General features: G+C 41.9%; 1 protein-coding gene across 1 annotated transcript; it reads right to left on the minus strand.

Annotated features, from left to right (window-relative positions):
* Positions 1–448: 448 nt before the first annotated feature.
* On the minus strand, positions 449–18,812 carry TRAF6 (TNF receptor associated factor 6). The gene is made up of 7 exons (XM_011286798.3): positions 18,612–18,812; positions 14,543–14,860; positions 10,050–10,200; positions 6,805–6,963; positions 5,312–5,383; positions 3,237–3,314; positions 449–1,751 (listed from the first exon to the last, which is right to left on the minus strand). The coding sequence occupies exons 2-7, from the start codon at positions 14,836–14,838 to the stop codon at positions 882–884; spliced, it is 1,626 nt and encodes a 541-aa protein (XP_011285100.1). The 5' UTR covers positions 14,839–14,860; positions 18,612–18,812; the 3' UTR covers positions 449–881.
* Positions 18,813–21,498: the final 2,686 nt, after the last annotated feature.

A 21,498-nucleotide genomic window follows, 5' to 3' on the forward strand; every position in this document is an offset into this window, starting at 1 on the left:
TGTATGTTGGTGATTATATATGTGCATCTCCTTGTCGTATAAGCCGTGAGTAGCAGAGAACATACGTAAGGCTGTGGAATTCAATCTGCAGTGAACAGGCAAATTATGGCATAACACTGGGCAGTTGGTATCCATATGGTCCTCAGCGTTCGAAACTCTGGAGAAGATGCTACATGTAGCCTCAAGGAAATATGCAAGCCACGTAGAATGAAACAAGAATTATTCAACAGACATGTCTGCACTAAATAAGTAAGGTTATACCTGGGGTTTAAACTAGTTTCTGAATATCCTTAGTCGCACCCCGGGGGTGGGGGGGAAACGGAGTAAATGAGAACTTAAACTTTCCAAGGATTAAGGTTCAAATCCTCTGAAATCTGAAATCTGAAGGTCAAATAAATGAGAACTCAGCTCCAGAGTAATAATTCTCGCTGGCACCAGCACAAGGCAGTAGTGATTCTCAAATTTAATATATTACATATAATATAAAAATAAGCTGAAGTTTTAAGGAACGTCCATTATTATTAAAAGGTTTGAGCTTTACTACTCCAACCCTGGGCTTTTTGACAATAAAACACACTGGAGCAAAAAAAGCCCATGAAGTGCAACAAAGAGGTATACTGACTGACAGACAGACAGCCGCTGCAATATGCCACAGGCACTCCAGTCTTTGTGAAACTGTGGAACATGTAGGTTCCAAGGGAAAAACCGCTTCCGAGATCTGTAACGGGAAGAAGCGGTAAGTGACCTCAGTAATAGCATTCGCTGCTGGGTACGATGTCTTTCCACTTCTTTTCTTGTTTGCATATTATTGAGAACAAGGCAAGGAAAGACGGCTTTCTCCAGACGGCTTTTTTTTTTTTTTTTAAACACACGCAGGGATGCTACATCCCTGAATCAGTACTTCGTGGCTGAAAACCCTCCCTCCGGAGACTACCCATGTCAAAGCGGGTAGAGACCTCACAGCGCACTAATAAAGTATCGTCCTTAATGAAGGTTCTCTGTCTCAGGGCTTCCAGATGCATAAAAGTCACATAGCCAAAACCTTTTGGGTTCCGTGGGATTGTGGGTCTCTGGAAGGCAAGCAGCTCTGGTTTGGCATCCATGATCTCTTCATGGTTTTGCCTTATAGGTGCCTCAGACTGATCAAGAATCGTAAGGCGGATTGTACCCTGGAAGGGCCAAGGGAGGTGGCTGTCATACTCTCCTTGCATTGTGTGCACAAAGAGGGATATGTAATTAGCACAGCGCTGAGCCGACGGTAACTGAAGGTGCAGGCGCATGCACAGTTTGTACCCGGGTTTGCCTGTGTAGAATCCAGGGCTATGAATGACAACAGGTTTCTCCTCTTCTTGAGATTTCAAATGCATCCCAAAGTTGCCAATCTTCCAGATGTAAATCCCATTGCACTGCTGTGCTTCTATTTCAACAACTTTGTCCTCAAGGGTTCGAATCGTTTGTTTGAGCTCACTTACGTACATGCTCTGAGTTTCCATTTTAGCAATTAGCTCTCGGATTTGATGGTCTTGTCTTACAAGGCGACCCTCTAACTGCTGAATGGTTTCTTGGAAATTCTGGACCTCTGGGTGACACCCAGTGGAAACCCGGGACGCAGAGGAAGAATCGTATGGAGGCATATCACACTGAGGTACAGGAGGTAACGCAAGGCTTAAACTCTGAACAGCCTGGGCCAACATTCTCATGTGCGACTGGGTATTCTCTTGCAGGTGGCGTGCCAAGTGATTCCTCTGCATCTAAAAACCAAGCACAAGCCTTAGGTTGGGACTAGATACTGTGAGGACTAGGAAGGGACCTAGCCAAGCCAAATAAAAGGTTTTTAAGTCATGTCATCACTTCCCTCAGTCCCCTACCATCTTCTTCAACAAATTCTTGACCTAGTGAGACGATCTTATCTATTCATCCACTGGAAAAGTGAGGCTATGTGCCAAATACTCTCACCTTTCACTCAGATAAACCTCCCTCCCACCTACGGAAGTATCAGGATCCCTACCCCTTCATCTGACTCAGAGACGACGCTCTGCTTGTCCAACGTTAATGCTTCACCTGGGCTCTTGCTGGCACTCGCATTTTCAACACCTCAGAGGTTTTGCTCAGTCATCCCCCTTTTCCTTTATCTTCATTCTCTCCCCCTGACCCTTCCCTCCAATTAGTCTTTCCTACTGAAAAAAAGGCACACCTCTCTATTGATCTCACGTCTCTCTTTAGCTAATACCATTTTCTCCCTCTTTCTTTTACGACCAAGAGCAGTCCGTCTGCACTGTCCCCAAGTCATTCATTTTATAAATCTACTGCAAAGTATAATCTTCCGTGTCTCCACACTCTTCTTAGGTTGTCAAGAACATCCTGTTACATGAAAAAATACTTATGGTAACTTTTATTATAAAAGCAATTTGTGTGTATTATAGAAAAACAAAATATAGACGACCAAGATGAAAGTTCCCTATTATCTCACCTAACTACCATTAACATTTTGATACATTTCCTTTAAGTCTTTTTCTCTACGCACACATACAGAATCCTCTCACGAAATGTAATCTCGGCATATATCATTTCCTCTTTTTTTTTTTAAGTTTATTTATTTTGAGAGAGACAGAGAAGTGCGAGTGGGGAGGGGCAGAGAGACGGAGAGAGAGAATCCCAAGCAGGCTCCGTGCTGCTAGCACAGAGCCTGACGCTGGACTTGAATTCACAAAACCACGAGATTGTGATCTGAAACCAAGAGTCGAGGCTTAACTGACTGAGCCACCCAGGCGGCCCTCTTCTTTTTATTCTTAAAATTACTAAATGCATGCTTATTGTAAAAAAGTCAGACAAAAAAGTATAATGGAAAAGCAAAAACATAGTTGTACTCTCCAGAAAGAATGACTTACAATAATCATCGATCTCAAACATGACACAACTGATCATTAGTCTTGAAACTAATTTTTTGGAGAACATAACCATACCATCTCCTTCAATTTCTAATACGGTTTGTTCACGACTCCTATGACGGTCTGCTTCTCCTTCCTGTACACACTCACTCTATGATCTCAATCGCACCTTCCATCACCATCAGGCATCCCATCAATATCCTGAGTCCCAGTTTCTGTTTGGAGCTCCAAACTCATACAACAGTGCATGCCAGTCATCTCCCTGTCCACTGGTACTCTCAAATCCACTATGTAACAGAATTTTCTTCATCGGTATTCAATAATTAAAGAAGAAAAAACAAGCTTTACCTTTACATGGCAACCAAAAGTACTGAATGTGCATGGAATTGGGGCTGTAGGACAGTCCAGGTCGTAATGATTAGGCATCTGAAAATCAAAACAAAGGTTAAAAAATGGTTTTCCTTGCATATCATGTTCTAGTTTGATGAGATCACATTTGAAATAAAGATTTACATTTCATCTAAACAGAATCATGTATTGTCTATGGATGCTTTTGCATAATGCAGAGTTGAGTGGTTACAACAGAAAGCGTGTAGCCCACAAAGATTAGTATTTACTTCCAAAGTCACAGAGAAAGGAAATAGCAACATCTCATACCATCCCCCCAAATCGCTCAAAATTCCAGATAACGAGTTTGTTTCTATTGCTGGGAAACTAACGCCCTCTAGGGACACTTCAGAGAAAAAACTTCTTCTGATGTCAACTACAACTGCAAACTCAAGGACTGCTGTGGTCCAGGCCATTTAATAGGGACCAGTTAACTGCATGGACCAGCTAATAGGGACCATGCACTGACACCACTGGCTGCACCCATTATTTCCCTCATGACTGTCTCATATGTCCTCTTACTTTTTTTTAACCAGGGCATGCCTTGATTACCATGGGAAGATGCAGATGTTAGAAGGTATTTTAAAGCACATTAATAACAGTTCTAAAGAAAGTCACAGCCTTTGACTCGGGGACTCTAAAACACATTCTTCAAGGTGACACTCATTATGCAAAATTATGTTCCTTGAAAGTGGTACCAAATTCCGTTTAGAAATTTAGTTTGGCTCTCCTCATAGATACTTCAATCAGAAATGACCTTTGAGACCACTTACTCCAATCCTTCATGTTGTATAGTCTAGGACAGCAGTCTACAAAATGTTGCGTAATGAGACGCATAATAAATATTTTCAGCGTTGTGGGCCTTATGGTTTCTGTCCCAAGTACTCAACTCAACTTACCATTGTGGTACACTAGCCATATACAACACACAGACACACGGGCATGGCTGTGTTCCAATAAAATGTATTTACAAAAACGAGCAGTAGGCCAGACTGGCTGGTGTGTTGGTTTGCTGATTCCTGATCTAGAAGGTCAACTTTCTCGTCAGAGATCAGTGGGCAGGTTAGTGGCACAGCCAAAATCAAAACCTAGGTTTTCTCTCTTAAGCTAGAGTTTTTTCCTACATTGTTTTATTTTTACTGGGTTTAATATGTGATACATATTAAATATTAAAACAGAGAAAACAAAAACTAAGGAGGTGAGACTTCATAAGCAAAAAGAAGTTTAACACCTTCAAATTAAGGCTTTGTTGGGAAAGAAACTAAAAGACTGTTAAAAAACAAATGGAAAAGTTTAGTCAACTGACTAAACTTGGTTTGCTTGCTGCTACTTAGTAAGGTAATCAATTATGATCTTTGGGTTTGCAGATTTCATGGGTGTGTAAATATTTAGTGACTACTATTCATATTTTGTGGGTAAACTCCCCAAATGTCAAAAGATACTACTCAGATGGAATTTTCCTTTCTCTATTAATACAAATGTACAGCGTTCTACTATAACTACTACTTCTGATGATGGCCATTAGTGACCTATAGCACAAATGACAGAGGCGCTACCAATCCTGGAAATCTCAAAATGTCCCAACATTTCTCAGGGCCTACAGCTACAAGTAGTGCTCTGCTACTGACCAGGTCTGCTTTCTTCTATTTCACTGTTCTCTCACTCTTTCTCTCTGTTCTCTCTGCAGACCCAAGATCCTTATTTCACAGCGTACAAATATGTATTTCTCAAAGAGTTTTCTTTCTTTACATGGAGATTTTTTTATTTTTACCTGACAAGTACCTGGGTTTGGTGGGAATTTTTAAGAAAACACATAAACATGGGTATTATGTTAATGACAGGAATTTTAAGTACTTACAGCTGAATATTTTGTTCTTTCTGAAAGTACTATATTAGTTTACATGAAAATTTTTTCAGTTTTAATACTTCTTCAACCTATATTCATTGTGCTTTACTGACTTAAATTTTTAATTGAAAACCTAACTTGTTTACTTCATCTGATGGAAATATTAACTTAGGAAAGGGAATCATTATACCTGTTCTCTGATGAGCATGGTATTGCAGTATTCACAGATGACATTTGCCAAAGGACAGTTCTGGTCGTGGATCTAAATTTTATTAAAAAAATATGTAAAAAGCATGAGAAAATTTGAAAAAGAACAGTCTATTTTTATAAAAACTAATTCTTTCACTATAAACAAACTAAGGACCTCAGTTTGTGCAAAACAAAAATGTAAGAATGATATACAAAGGTTATTTGCCCTCCCTCTGCCAGTGGAGTAATGAGAGATCCATCTTGCCTTCCAGCTCTTTAACAGAGTATGAGTACACATAAGAGAATCTTCTACACCACTTTTGAACCGAGGCACAGCATCTATGACTAGTTTGGACAAAATTTACCAATACTAGGAGTCTCCAAAGGCCCCCTTCCAAAAATTTCAAATAGCTGCATGATGACTTAGGTAAAACTCTTTTCAAGAAGGGTAAAAGAAGACAAGTATTATTAGGGCAAGAGGCTTTAGTGCCCAGGTTCTCATGTGCTCCAGACGGACAGCTCTGTGTTCCAGAATACAATAGATCTGTTCAGTCGATATGCCGAGAAATCATTAAGCTTCCAGTTTAAGTCCATTTAATTTACTGAAGTTTAGAGAGACATCAATTTGCTCTCATTATGCCTCAAACCTTTCTACATTTTTAGCAAGTTAGCAGACTTTTTTTAGTATTTCATCAACCTAATGAATATGCTTGATCTTCTAAGAAAGTAGGAAAAATTACCAAGATGAATTTATAAGAAATAAAGTTTAAAGAAGTATCTTATTAGTTATAAAAAAAGACATAAATTAGAAGTAGGTTATTTCAGTAAAGGCATAAGACAGGGATCCAGTTCTAGGATCTCAGTGCTAGCTTTGCCACGGACTACACTAACATAAAATTACTTAACCTCTCCCCATCTCAGTTTCTGAATGGAAAACTGTTCTATGGTTACGGTGTGGTCAAGCACCATGAAGTTTCTTTTTAAAGATACACATTTTAATTGAAGTGTAACATGTACAGAAAAGTGAATTCATTACATGTGTACAGCTCGATGAATTATCACCAAAGGAACACACTTTGTGGAATTTAATTTATTCTCCCTAAAGGTTTTAACAACCCATTCTTTTCAAAGTGAAAAGTGTGAGTCTGATAAAGTCATCATTCTACTTGTTTGTCTCTAATCCAAGACTGGTCATTAAAAAAACATATCACATAGGAAAGTAGATTAGCAAGTCTTTCCTAGAAGCTTGTGTTACTCACAGATCTACTATAGTGGTTACGTCGTATAAACAATGTTTTCTAAGAAAGATATACAAGTATAAACCCTACACTTACTTAACTGGTTTACTGAACCTTCTTTCTTAAACATCAAGCTTCCCACACATGATCACAGAGACCCGGATTTGGAGTAACATCTTCATCTCTTACCCTCAAATGTACATTAACATTTTTTTTTAAGAAGTAGGGAAATTAACAAATCCAAGCTGGTACGTGCCTCTTTATCTTCAAATGCCATCAATGCAGCACAGTTTACACAAGAAACCTGTCTCCTTGGACACTCCTTGAGAATGTGAATATTAAGTTGGCATTTTTGGAAGGGACGCTGGCACTGAGGACAATTCATAAGAGCAAATTCACAATGTGCTTGGTGATCCTATAATAAGAAAGAAATAATTGATTAATATTTGCCAATCTTTTGAAATTTCCTAAAATAATCTCTTCCAAAAATGTACTGTTCTCTTTTATAGAAATGGCTACCGAGACTGCTTTAACACACACCATATAAAGGCCTTAAAGAATTTAAAAATAACGGTTGTGAATTATTTATACAAAGAATGTGAATTCTCAAGTTCACAATTGAACCTGAACAAAAAGGATCCAATTAGGCAACTGAACTTGAATAAAACTATCCAATTAGGGAAAGAAGTCAGATTTTCTGATGATCAATTGAATATTGTGTCAAAAGGACCATTCCTTCAAAAGGAACTAATTATGGGGGGGGGCAAGTTACAAATATGTTTTAAACACTTAATCTCAAATAGAACATAAGCTATATTTAATTTCTTATAAAATAACTAAGCTAAGAACTGACTTAATTTAAAAGCAAATGCTTTTGGGTCACCTTCGAAGCTCAGTGGGTTAAGTACCCATCTCTTAATCTTGGCTCAGGTTCTGATTTCAGTTTCCTGAGCCCGACACGGGGCCCGAACCCACAAACCGAGAGATCATGATCTGAGCTGAAGTCCAACGTTTAACTCACTGAGCCACCCATGTGCCCCAAGACATATTTTGGATGTTGCTGATTATATGTGCATTTCAAATATAAGTTAATATATTAATATGTGTTGGGGCACCTGGGTGGCTCAGTTGGTTGAGTGTCTGACTTCGGCTCACGTCATGATCGGTTTGTGGGTTCGAGCCCCGCGACGGGCTCTGTGCTGACTGCTCACAGTCTGGAGCCTGCTTCGGATTGTCTCCTTCCTCTCTCTACCCTGCCCCTGCTCACAGTCTCCCTCTCCCTCTCTCTCTCTCAAAAATAAACATTTAAAAAAATTAAATAAAAAAATTGTTATGCTCCTCAGTTTTACTGCAGATAATGTTCACCTAAAAAACTTGTAGTAGAATACTGATTTTTCTTTTAATAAGATTATCCTAGATTTTTTTTTTTTAAGTTTATTTATTTTGAGAGAGGGACAGTGCAAAGTGGAGGAAGAGCAGAGAGAGGGAGAGAGCCTGACTTGGGGCTCAAACCCATGAAACTGCGAGATCATGACATGAACCGAAACCAAGAGTCAGATGCTTAACCAACTGAGCCACCCAAGCACCCCTGACTTTCTTATTATCACTGGGGCAAAGCCACAGGAAATGGAATAAGAAATTTATGGTTTCGGGGCACCTGGGTGGCTTAGTCAGTTGTGCGCCTGACTCTTGATTTTGGCTCAGGTCATGCTCTCATTGTTGTGGGATCAAGCCCCGCATAGGGCTCTGCACTGACAGTGGTAAGCCTGCCTGGGATTCTCTCTCTCCCTCTCTCTCTCTGACCCTCCCCTGCTCATGCGTGCATGATCAGTCTCTCTCTCTCTCAAAATAAATAAACATTAAAAAAAAAAAAAAAAAAAGACGACTTCACGTTGTTTTACAAAGCTGTAATCATCAAGACAATACGGTACTGGCACAAAAACAGACACTCAGATCAATGGAACAGAATAGAGAACCCAGAAATGGACCCACAAACGTACGGCCAACTAATCTTTGACAAAGCAGGAAAGAATATCCAATGGAATAAAGACAGCCTCTTTAGCAAGTGGTGCTGGGAAAACTGGACAGCAACATGCAGAACAATGAACCTGGACCACTTCTTACACCATACACAAAAATAGACTCAAAATGGATGAAAGACCTCAATGTAAGACAGGAAGCCATCCAAATCCTTGAAGAGAAAGCAGGCAAAAACCTCTTTGATCTTGGCTGCAGCAACTTCTTACTCAACACGTCTCCAGAGGCAAGGGAAACAAAAGCAAAAATGAACTACTGGGACCTCATCAAAATAAAAAGCTTCTCCACAGCGAAGGAAACAATCAGCAAAACTAAAAGGCAACCGATGGAATGGGAGAAGATATTTGCAAACGACGTATCAGATAAAGGGTTAGTATCCAAAATCTATAAAGAACTTATCAAACTCAACACCCAAAAAACAAATAATCCAGTGAAGAAATGGGCAAAAGACATGAATAGACACTTCTCCAAAGAAGACATCCAGATAGCCAACCGACACATGAAAAAATGCTCAACATCACTCATCATCAGGGAAATACAAATCAAAACCATGAGATACTGCCTCACACCTGTCAGAATGGCTAATATTAACAACTTGGGCAACAACATATGTTGGTGAGGATGTGGAGAAAGAAGATCTCTTGCACTGCTGGTGGGAATGCAAGCTGGTGCAGCCACTCTGGAAAACAGTATGGAGGTTCCTCAAAAAATTAAAAATAGAACTACCCTATGACCCAGCAACTGCATTACTAAGCACTTATCCAAGGGATACAGGTGTGCTGTTTCGAAGGGGTACATGCACCCCAATGTTTATAGCAGCACTATCAACAATAGCCAAAGTATGGAAGAAGCCCAAATGTCCATCAATGGATGAATGGATAAAGATGATATGGTGTATATACAATGGAGTATTACTCAGCAATCAAAAAGAATGAAATCTTGCCATTTGCAACTACGTGGATGGAACTAGAGGGTATTATGCTAAGCAAAATTAGTCAGTCAAAGAAAAACAACTATCATATGACTTCACTCATATGGTGACTTTACCATACAAAACAGATGAACATAAGGGAAGGGAAGGAAAAATAATATAAAAACAGGGAGGGAGACAAAACATAAGAGACTCTTAAATATGGAGAACAGACAGTTACTGGAGGGGCTGTGGGAGGGGGATGGGCTAAACGGGTAAGGGGCATTAAGGAATCTACTCCTGAAATCACTGTCACACTATATGCTAGCTAACTTGGACGTAAATTTTAAAAATTAACTAAATTTTAAAAAAAGGTCATTAAAAATTTATGGTTTCTAATTATATTTATACTCAATTATAAGAGAATCGGGATAATAAGCAAAAATTTATTAACCAATCACTATATGCTAGGCACAGATGGGACACAGCAAAGTGCCTATTCTCTAGGAACTGCCTTGCATATACGCTAACTGCTAGAAAATAATTTTTAATACCTCAAGATGCCTCAGTTCCATCTTGTGCAAACAACCTTCATTTGGACATTTCACCATCAGAGAAAGAATCTCTCGTTTTGCAAAATTGTCAGGAAATAGTTGATTTTCCAGCAGTATTTCATTGTCAACTGGACATTTGTGACCTGCATCCCTAAAAGAAAACAAGTAAGATACATACATTTATTAGATTTAAACAAATGTTAACGTTAGAAAACACAAAATTTATGTTAACAACTTGAATAAATTTAAAAGGACTAAAAAAAAGAAAACACAACCCACAAACTTTCATTTGCCACATACACACTCTCCACTTACTATTTCCTATGGAAAATAATTTAATACCTTATATTGCATATCACCAAAATAAACTGTCTTTCGGTGGACAGTTCAACAATTGTCCTTCACTGAAATGAATACAAGTAGCACCAATTTTGATTACCTATCAAAAACTATGGGATTTTAGATTTGGGGATAGATTTTCAGTAAAAAATGAGAAAAAATACTTGAATGAAACCTTATTTTGACTGGCATGAGCTGAAATGAGAGTTCAGGGTGGGAATTTTGGCGGTCTGGCAGGTTCCTGTTCTGTCAGCAGCCGTACCGGGTACTAGTGAGACAGAGCTCGATGTGCTGCTCACGTGCCAACATGTCCACAATGTGTTGCTCGGTTACAAGTAAAAGTTAAACCAATTAGCAGTACCCCTAACCGGACCACATTTTTAGATTTACTCTGAACAATCCTCTGGCTCACAGGCAACAGAAGCTTTCCTTTATGTTCAAGGTACAAGTTAGAGAACCTCTATGTCCTGATTCCCAGTGGTTTATTCGATCTTATGATGGAAAAGCCATCCCCAGGAAGCTTGGTCGTCTGTCACTCCCTTTTAACTTTCTGAGATGTCTCAACCTTTAACTGACAAAATGTGGCAGGTTGGGGAGGCTAGACAATCACTCAAAAATTTGTTAAGCAGCTCCTATGTATAAACCGATAGCACTAATTGCTTTGGCAGGTAAAAAACTGCTAAAAAATGGGGTCTGCTGTCAAATGTCTTAGAAGCAGTAAACGTGAGAAGCATGGTCTTTATGGAACCTGTCTCAGAATGCATACTGTTACTACATTATCAAATACTTTCTGACAAGCATAGAAATAGATGCTCAGGGGCGCCTGGGTGGCTCAGCTGGTTGAGAGTCTGACTTTGGCTCAGGTCGTGATCTCACAGTTTGTGAATTTGAGCACCACATTGGGCTGTCTGCTGCCAGCACAGAGCCTGCTTCATATCCCCTGCCCCCTCTCTCTCCGCCCCTCCCCTGCTCCTGCGCACATGCTCTCTCTCAAAATTAAATAAAAACATTAAAAAAAAAAAAAAAGGAAATAAATACGTGCCCCAAACCTAAGTGATGGATAACTAAAAGAAAGTAAGAACAATCTTACAGAGTAAACTGGAAACCACTGTCCACAGCATTAGCAATCACTCCGAATGGAAATGGAATTGGACTGAGATGTATTTTGATTCCTTGAATGACCATAACAGATGAAAAATTTCAGAGCTGTTTCTTTAAGAATTTTAGAGTTAAAGCTAAGTGGTCATTTCTAACTTAGAGGGAGAGAGAAACAAAAAAAAGGCTCAGACTTCCTTTTGTGGGTTTTACTTCCTTTTCAGACCACTGTCCCACTACTTGCATGAATATTTTGCTATTAAAAAACTGCTAAAGATTCGTTACCTTCCTGGGATGCATGACACTTGGTAAAATACTATACATTTCTACCTATAGGAAAATCAACAATCCATTTTTGTTACCTACATACAATATAGATAAAAATCATAATAAACAACAACAAAAAATTGAGCCTTTAACGTCATTCTCGTGTATATTCTAAACCAGTGGTTTCAACCAGGACAATTCTGTCCTCTATGGGACATTTGGCAATATCTGGAGACACTCTGGGTCTCAGAGCTAGGGAGGACGGAGATACCACAGCATCTATGAGCAGAGGCTGGGCATGCTGCTAAATCATCCTACAATAGCTTCCCATGACAAAAGTTCTCTGGCCCAAAACAGAAAGTGAGGAGGATAAGAAAACCTGCCCTAAACAGACCTTAGCAATTCAATAATGGGTGACACATCTTTTTTTAAAATTTTTTTTTTTCAACATTTATTTATTTTTGGGACAGAGAGAGACAGAGCGTGAACAGGGGAGGGGCAGAGAGAGAGGGAGACACAGAATCGGAAACAGGCTCCAGGCTCTGAGCCATCAGCCCAGAGCCCGACGCGGGGCTCGAACTCACGGACCGCGAGATCGTGACCTGGCTGAAGTCGGACGCTTAACTGACTGCGCCACCCAGGCGCCCCCGACACATCTTTTTCAAAAAGTGATACAAGCCACATGTTCCCTTCTAACTTAAATTAAGCCAAGTCCCAAATATGGATGTAGTTATCCCAAATTCAAGTTTTATAGCAAAGTTAATTTAAAAGTTGAAAGAGAAAAACTTGAAGACTAGTGAATAGTCAGCTTAAGAATGATTTTACCAATATAACTAGATATTTACTGAAGAACATAAAATACCCCCACTTCTTCCAATATTTTTGCTCTGAATAGAACTCCTTAGTCACCTAGAAATATTCCCATCTACTTCTGAATTATAGTAAAATGTATCTATTTCTCAGGAGATGAACTTGAATCACCTGTGGAAATCCCATACACCTTCATTCGGTTAAAGCAACCATGATTTACTCATGTTTTACTGAGTACCTACTGTGTGTCAGCCATTGTTCTTGGTACTTAAAAAATATCAAGAAATAAAACAGATCTCAACCTCTGCTCTTAAGGAGGCTTCTTCCAGTTAAACCAGCAGACAACAAACAAATTGTCTGGTATTTCAGAGGATGGAAACTGCTAAGGAAAAAAGAAAAGTAGGTAAGGGACATTGGGAGTGTGCAGGAAGGTAGGCATGCTGTGGTATAAATAGGGTCGCCAGGGTACCTATGAGAAGGTGAGATGTGAGCCACACTGGAGGAAGGGAAGGGTCAGCTAAGCAGTCAGCTGAAGTAAGAGGGCTCCAAGCAGAGAGAACAGTTAAAGCCAACTCCCCAGGGCAAGAGCACACTTGACATGTCCAAGAAATAGCAGAATGAATGGTGGAAGGAAGGGGAGCGTAGCAGAGAGGCAGTCAGCAAATGGACTGAGCCTATCATCCCAGATGACCTGATGCCATATTCTTAGCAGAGATGACATCATCCTACTTATTTTACCAGGTTTTGTTTAGAACAGTCTGGAAGAAGGCAAGGGTAGAAGCAAGAGGCCTGTGATGGCTGATGGTGATTCAGCTGGCAATAGCAGTGGAGGCAATGAGAAGGAGTTCGATTTTAGGTGTATTATGAAGGTACAGCCATCAACTAATACTTCCTTAAAACTAGTAGTCATTTTATGGGTGCCTGAATCTCCCAGTCTGTTAAGCGTCTGACCCTGGATTTGGGCTAAGGTCGTGATCTCACTTGAGATTTGTGAGTTCGAGCCCCATGTCTGGCTCTGCACTGACAATGCATAGCATGCTTGGGATTCTCTCTCTCCCTCCCTCCCTCCCTCCCTCCCTCCCTCCCTCCCTCCCTCCCTCCCGCCCCTGCTCGTGCTTGCTCTCTCTCTCTTTCAAATAAATAAATAGAAACTTAAAAAAATAAAAAATAAAAATACTGGTGATTTTACAGTTGTCTATAGGCACCAGGTAACACAAGTTTACAGGGCTACTAAAATAACTGATCACTTAAGAGTAGCATTCCTTGGGGCGCCTGGGTGGCGCAGTCGGTTAAGCGTCCGACTTCAGCCAGGTCACGATCTCGCGGTCCGGGAGTTCGAGCCCCGCATCAGGCTCTGGGCTGATGGCTCGGAGCCTGGAGCCTGTTTCTGATTCTGTGTCTCCCTCTCTCTCTGCCCCTCCCCCGTTCATGCTCTGTCTCTCTCTGTCCCAAAAAGAAATAAAAACGTTGAAAAAAAAAAATTAAAAAAGAGTAGCATTCCTTGTATGATTGAGACTGTCAGATTCTAGTAGCATCGTCATTTAAGGTACATTTATTTTTTTATAAGCTTTTATTTTTAAGTAATCCGTACACCCAATGTGGGGCTCAAACCCACAACCCCAAGACTGAGAGTTGCACATTCCAACTGAGCCAGCCAGGTGCCCCTAAGGTACATTTATTTTATATTATTTTCTTAGAGCATAGAGACTCACCTCCTAGTGTGCAACAGAAGTGTTTTAAGTAGAAGTGGCTGATTTACCTGTTTATTTACCTGAGGGTCAGGAGGGGACAAGACAGCAGTTACTTTTCCCACCGCAGGAGAAACTGAAATAAGAATCTAAATTGCTCCACTTGCTGTCCAGTGTTCTTTTCCCTAAGTAACTTGTTATGTGTAAGACTAGCCCCAGAAGGGCCTGTGTTCTAGGTGATAATGTTGTCTGTGCTTGGCTCCGTTACAGGACATGGCTCTGACACTTACGTACCTTATTGATTTGATGATGCAAGCTCTGCAGAACCTGTGGCCGCACGGTGTCTGCACTGCCTCCCGGAGAGCCATCAGGCAGATGGGGCACTCATACTTGCTCTCCAGGGGCGGGTCAAACTCCACGTCATACCCCTGGGTCTCTTCCATGAAAGAGTTGGAGAGGTTCCCCGTGCTGGCGGTTCCACTCACACTGTCATCTTTCGCCGCAGCGCTACAGGAGCTGGCCATGGCGGCACAGCAGTCACTCTCAGACTGGCTGGATCCGCAGCTGTTTTCACAGTTTAGCAGACTCATAGTAACGTAATTATCAACCGCTCTGTAGGAACAATGAGAAAAGAATGCATTAACATGTGCACACAGGCACACACGTATGCCATAGCCTACCTGTACACTTCACCTTTCGGTTGATATGCATTAGCTAAGTTAACGTTATTCACAGAAGACTTTGAAAGTTCTTTGAGTTTTGCTTCATGACTACGATTCTTATTTTAAAAATATTTTTTATATTTTTTTTTTTAATTTTTTTTTTTCAACGTTTATTTATTTTTGGGACAGAGAGAGACAGAGCATGAACGGGGGAGGGGCAGAGAGAGAGGGAGACACAGAATCGGAAACAGGCTCCAGGCTCTGAGCCATCAGCCCAGAGCCTGACGCGGGGCTCGAACTCCCGGACCGCGAGATCGTGACCTGGCTGAAGTCGGACGCTTAACCGACTGCGCCACCCAGGCGCCCCTATTTTTTATATTTTTGAGAAAGACAGAGTGCGAGCAGGGGAGGGTCACAGAGAGAGGGAGACACAGAATCCGAAGCAGGCTCCAGGCTCCGAGCTGTCAGCACAGAGCCCGACGTGGGGCTCGAACCCACAAACCATGAGATCATGACCTGAGCCAAAGCCAGACGCTTAACCAACGGAGCCACCCAAGCGCCCCATGACTATGATTTTATAATGAGCTAAGGAGTCCATGATCTAGGAGAAAGAGAGGATACAAAGTTAACAGAAGAGAAGCACCTCAACTGTAAAGCTTAGCTCTATCATAATTATCTGCTTATATGTCTGTTTCCTGTCACTGAAGTCAAGAATTTCTATATCCTCAGTACTTAGCACAAGATCTTTCACATAATCGGTATTCATTAAGCATGTACTGAAGAACTGAATTATGCTACGGAAGTTCCTTCAAGTATCCTAAACCGAAGAGCATGGTGTGACCAAGCAAGCACTGCAAGGAAGAGCACTAAACAAGGAATCAAGTGATCACCTGCCCTACTAGATGCGTGATTTGGGGCAACCTAACAATTTGGATCTTGGTTTCTTCTAGATTTAAAATTCTCCAAGTATTTCTAAATATTCAGTGTGGGGATTTCTATTACGTAGAAAGAATGGAATTAAAAATATATACGTGTATGTCCTTCTGCCTTCAGTCAGATCAAGTGACTGTGTCTCATTATCAATGACTGGAAAAACACGTGAGGTTTCATCTGCCTAAGGAAAACTATTGCTTTCATGAGTAGGTGGGAAACCTTTAAATTCTAAACCATTATAGTATTTATGAAGTATAAGCTAATGTCTAAAAGCAACTCACAGCCTATGTAACCAAGTCTCTGTTGTAGATAATTACGCCTGAGGGAAACTGCTAACATATGCTATAGTTCTAGAAACTACTGTAAGCCTCTAGTCAATATGGTAGACAATTATCCCCCTGCCTGCTTCATTCTCCTATGAAAATCCTGGCTGCCACTATGCCAAACACTGGGTTAAGACAGTAATCCTGCATCTTTTTACGACTACAGATACCTTTTTCTTCTTCTCAAAAAGATCTACAAAGGAGGAGGCACTGTTCTGGCTAGAGAGACAGTGTGTGAAGTGATGAGAAGCTTAGGTCGTGGAATTTAACGATCTGGGTTTCACTCTCTTCTCCATCATTTGATGTATGACCTGAACAAGTTAGGTAACATTCTATGCTTCAGTTTCCTCATCTATAAATGGGGATAATAACAGAATCCACCTCAGAATTACTGCGGATTAAATGCATTATATGTGCAAGGCACTTGAACTGTGCCTGAAAGAATGAGTTATTATGTGCAGCTCTATACAGTAATTTTATTTAATAATTTTATTGTCCCCATTTTATCAAAGTGGAAACTATGGAGCATAAAAGGGTTAAGTAACTTGCTAGTAAGTTACAGGTAATACTTGAATTATTTCCCAACATTCATACGAAGCATCCACTGACCAATTCCCTAGCATTAAAAAAAATTCTAATATTATAACCAATTACTGTTAGGAATACACAGTCATGGCCTTCTCACTATGTAAGCTGCTTTATAACAATATCCTGGGCCTCATTCCATGTTTTGGTTTGGCTGCTCCTAGTTTGCAGAAGTATTTTGGTGTGTACAATAAATTTTACCAGTTACTACTTCAGTGATTCACTGATTTTTACTTCTATTATTTCTGAACTTTTGACAAAGCACTGCCTTAATTAAATATTGTGGGATGCAACCACTTATTTTTACTGCAAAGTGAATAAATATTGAAAACGGCCTTGTCATAAATCATGGCTTACATCCATGGTATCTGGGTATATATTATAATCCAAAGAGTATACTGTTAAATATCTTAGGCAAGGGACAGGTGTAGTATGGTGATGCACAAAAATGTGCTCCTCTAAGATCAACAGGTGCTAAGGAGAAAGGTTCTAAGATAAAGAAATCAACATGGTAGGTCTCGAATCGGTCCATTTTAAGTCAATGGAAAATTCATTCATGGCGAAATACAGAACTCCTATGAAGTAAAATGATACAAAGCAAAATACTGAGCAAGTACCTTTAATCAGCTACTAGCTTCAGAAACAGAACTATTCACCACCTCTTTAAAATCTATTCCTAAAATGCAAAGACTTGCTAAATGTCCTGCAATGACCAAGAAGTGCTGCAAAATAGTCCACCGTTACGTCTTAATTTTGAATATAAATTCAAGAGGGATTCCCCTTCCTAGGCACTAACGATTTTCCTTCTGGAGGCAAGGATTTGAACAACTTCTTTTGAAATCAAAGTAGCCCAAACTGCAAAGACCTCGCCCTTACACTTCTGACCTACTGAGAATACAATGAATGAAGACTGACACCCTGCTCATGATAAGGGCAACCAGTGCCTGAATGAAACACACACACATTCCTTCCTTGAATCGCAAAAAGGCCACCCCAACCTCAAAATCAGAAAAACCTCTTCTATCTTCCCCAGTAATCACAGGGGAGCGGATAATATGGCAGTGGTCAGGTTCACAAGGCCAACATTCAGATTTTCTTTACAAGTTTTTCTCGTTTCTACGCCCGTGTAGCAAGACATTAGTAACAAGTTCTCCGGAGAAACACGCCAAGGCTATACATTCAAGCCGCTCATACTTTAGGTGCTTTCTGTTCACATTCAAGACAGTCCTAGCTCTTAACTGGAGTTCCCCTAAAACCAAATACTAGGAACAGCTTTATCAACCCCGCGTCTTGAACAATCGCTACCATTGCCGAATGCAGGGGCGGGGGAGAAAACATTCGTGTCATCTGAACCTTTTTTTTTTTTTTTCTTTTACTTTCTGCCTGGGATGTCTATCGAGTTCAACAGGGAACCTGAAAACAGCTTTCCCATGACAGTGACAGAAAACGGTGGGAACTTAAAAGGTCCCCCCCACCCCCCTTTTTAAAAAAGCTGGTAACAACTCGGAGGGACGGGAAAATCCAGGAGGCGATGTCCTTTTCTGGGAAGGGGAATACGCCGGGTGCAGAGAGGTAGGGCTAAGGAAGGGGGCACGGGATTCCCGTCGGAAGATGGAATGACGAGGCCCCCACAAGCAGGGGGAGCAGAGGTGAGTGGAGAGGGGGCGGCGAGGGGACAGAGAGCGGCCTCCCCTACCTCTGGGGAGCGAGGGGACAAAGGGCGGCCTCCCTAACCTCGGGGAAGCAAGAGGATAGGGCGCGGCGACCCCAACCAGTGAGAAACGGGAGAGGGGGCGGCGTCGGCAACCTCTGGGAAGAGAGGCCGCGGCCACTGGGAGGAGACGTCCGAGAAAGACTCACCGCTCCCGTCCGCTGGGCCGCCGACTCCACCCGGCCGCACGACTCCACTCCGCCAAGACTCCTCACTCCGAGCTGAGACTGCCTGCACGCGAATCTCTCCACCCGAAGGCCTCTTCGGCCGCGACCCCGGGCCGCCCGGAGCCCCGGCCTCAGCCGCGGACGCCCCTACTTCCGCCTTCTCTGCTTGCCCTGGGCAGCGAGGGGCGGGGATCGGGCGGGGGCGGGGACAGAGCGGCCGAGCCGGGGTGGGGCTCCCCCTGGCGGCGGTCCTCCACGGGCGCGCTGGCTTCGGCGCAGGCGCGGGGCAGGGCCAGCTGTGGATCTCGTGCACACCGCCTGGGATTCCTTTGCCGTTTGGATAGGTATCCATCTGGGAATTCCTTGCACCGCAGTCCTGAACCGGTGTATGTGTGTGTGTGGTGGTGGTGTGTTTTTATAGCTTCCCTATCCAAGCAGGAGAAAACCCCAAATGGGCTTAGATCACTTGACCTTCGGGAATTCTTAAATAGCTCCCCAGCTCCACCCTCCTTGCCAAGGAAGTTTCCAAGGTACTTAGAACCCTCTTTTATCGTCTGGTCCTTCTTCTTCAACCAGTCCGAGGGAGTCAAGCCCATATATTAAACATTTCTCTGAAACTGCTGCCAATGACATCATCCTCTTTTCTGTCACTGTCATGAGAAAGCTATTTTGAATTCCCTGTTTAACTGGAAGCAAACGTCAAAGCAATGTAACAAGCACTTTGCAGGAGATAAACGAAAGATTTTCATCCACCTCTGCAAAGGTGGCTCGTGTTCATCTCTAAGGGGAGGCATTATAGGGTAGTGGTTGCACAGTTTTAAAATCACTTTTAAAGGACATGTGAGAGAGGGGGAAAAGAAGACTACTAAGTTAGAGAGTGGTAAAAAGTGAAGACAGAAAGGCAGGTGAGGGCTAGATCAGGCAGGGTCTTGTAATCCATGCAAAGGAGATTTATAAGGAGAGAAGGGATATGATGTCATGTATGGGAATCACTCTGGCTGCTTTATGAAGAGTAAGGACAAGGACGGAAACAAGAGGAAGGGGGAAAAGAAAGATTGCAGTCATCCAGGAAAGACAGCGACTTGAACTGGTGGGTAGCAGCGGATGTGATTAGAAGTGGGCAGATTCTGGATACATTTTAGAGGGAGACAGCCATGTCATAAAACTTGCTGATTGGGTGTGAGCTGGTGATAACAAAGGACTGTGATATTTTTAAAAAAAATTTTTTTTCAACGTTTTTATTTATTTTTGGGACAGAGAGAGACAGAGCATGAACGGGGGAGGGGCAGAGAGAGAGGGAGACACAGAATCGGAAACAGGCTCCAGGCTCCGAGCCATCAGCCCGGAGCCTGACGCGGGGCTCGAACTCACAGACCGAGATCGTGACCTGGCTGAAGTCGGACGCTTAACCGACTGCGCCACCCAGGCGCCCCAGGACTGTGGTATTTTTGACGAGCAACTGAGTGGATGGGGAAGACTGAAAGAGGACCAGGTTGGGAAAGGAAAGAATCAGGAGTTCCATGTTTGACCTGCTGAGGCGTAAATTGTTTGCTAGTATGTAATTAGAGACTTTTAGTAAGCTGTGGAAGTAAGGCCTCTGAAGCTTGAGGGAGAGATCAGATCTGGAGTTGTAAATTTTTGAGCAACCACCACATAAAGTGTTTCGAATCACCTGAATGATATCATCTAGGGCGACCATATTTAGGGAAGAGATGCAATCTGGAATCTGCAATGTGGGTAGAGGCACCTTACAGTCAGATTCTTTCTCACGCCAGAAGCAGGAAGAGCAAGAAAGTAGATAGATTAACCTTTGATAAAATTACAGATCAAGAATGAATCAATCAATCAGAAGAGGAATTAGATGAGATGGAACGTAGAGAAAGGTCAGAGATCCAGCGTGGCATTTCCCATGTACGTTCTATTTGGGGGAGGAGGTGCCCTGGGTCCAATCTCCCCCTAGCTGTCCATTTTCAAAGGCAGGAATTTTGGAAATGGCCTGATGTCATTAATCGTTGAGTTATAGAGGCAGTTACCTATTGAACGGTTTCATGATTGCTAACAGTGGCTAAACAAAGCCAAAGGAGCATATGAAGGAATGTTATCCAACAGAAGATTCCGGCCTTGGAATATACTTTGAGTATAAGTTTCAGGATAATCCCATCATTTCTCCCTTCTTGCTCCTCCCACCCCCATTCCACCAAAATAAGGGAAAGTTCTCATAACAAGGTTGGGAGTAAGTAGTGAGGAGTGAGGGTAGGTCGTGGGGAGCACAGAGGGAAGTGAGTGAGGTATGTGGACAGGTAGATGTGTATGGGAAGGCTTCTGGAGAAACTTCAGACACTAATAACAGGCTCTGGGGCTGTGCACTTGGCTCAGTCTACTGTCCAGGTTGAGAGTAGACTCTGAGCCACTAGGAGACAGAAGTTTAATTTTGAACCTGCCTTCAATTAGAAGTTCCCAAAATTGTCTATGGCAGGGACACCTGGCTGGCTCATTCACAGCAATATGAGACCCTTGATCCTAGGATTTCTGATTTAAGCCCCACATTGGGTGTAGAGATTACTAAGAGAAACAAATTTTAAAAAGTCATTATGGCAATGAGTTTTCTTTGGTAAAGCCAGTCTACTAGCAGGGACGAAAAATACTTGCCCTTCTTCTCTACCCTCTTCCCAAATCCCAGGCCAGAACCCAGACATTTTGTGGGTACGCTCATTTTTTTCTACTCTTGGGGAGAGAAGGGGATCTCCTTTTTTTTTTTTTATTCATTTGGGAGAGCGGGAAATGATGGGTGAGTGTCCAATGCATTGGGACAAGTTTTTTCCTTGTTCAAGCAACAATTTCCATTGTTCAAGCAATGTTGAGATGATAA

This window comes from Felis catus, chromosome D1 (genome assembly GCF_018350175.1).
Source record: "Felis catus isolate Fca126 chromosome D1, F.catus_Fca126_mat1.0, whole genome shotgun sequence".
Lineage (NCBI taxonomy): Eukaryota > Metazoa > Chordata > Mammalia > Carnivora > Felidae > Felis > Felis catus.

Coding starts and splice junctions, on each gene's coding strand:
- TRAF6 (XM_011286798.3), bottom strand. CDS start 14,838: ATGAGTCTGCTAAACTGTGAAAACAGCTGCGGATCCAGCCAGTCTGAG. Junction 6,964..10,049: donor TGGAACTGAGGCATCTTGAG/GTATTAAAAATT, acceptor TTCTTATTATAG/GATCACCAAGCACATTGTGA. Junction 5,384..6,804: donor TGGCATTTGAAGATAAAGAG/GCACGTACCAGC, acceptor AATAAAATTTAG/ATCCACGACCAGAACTGTCC.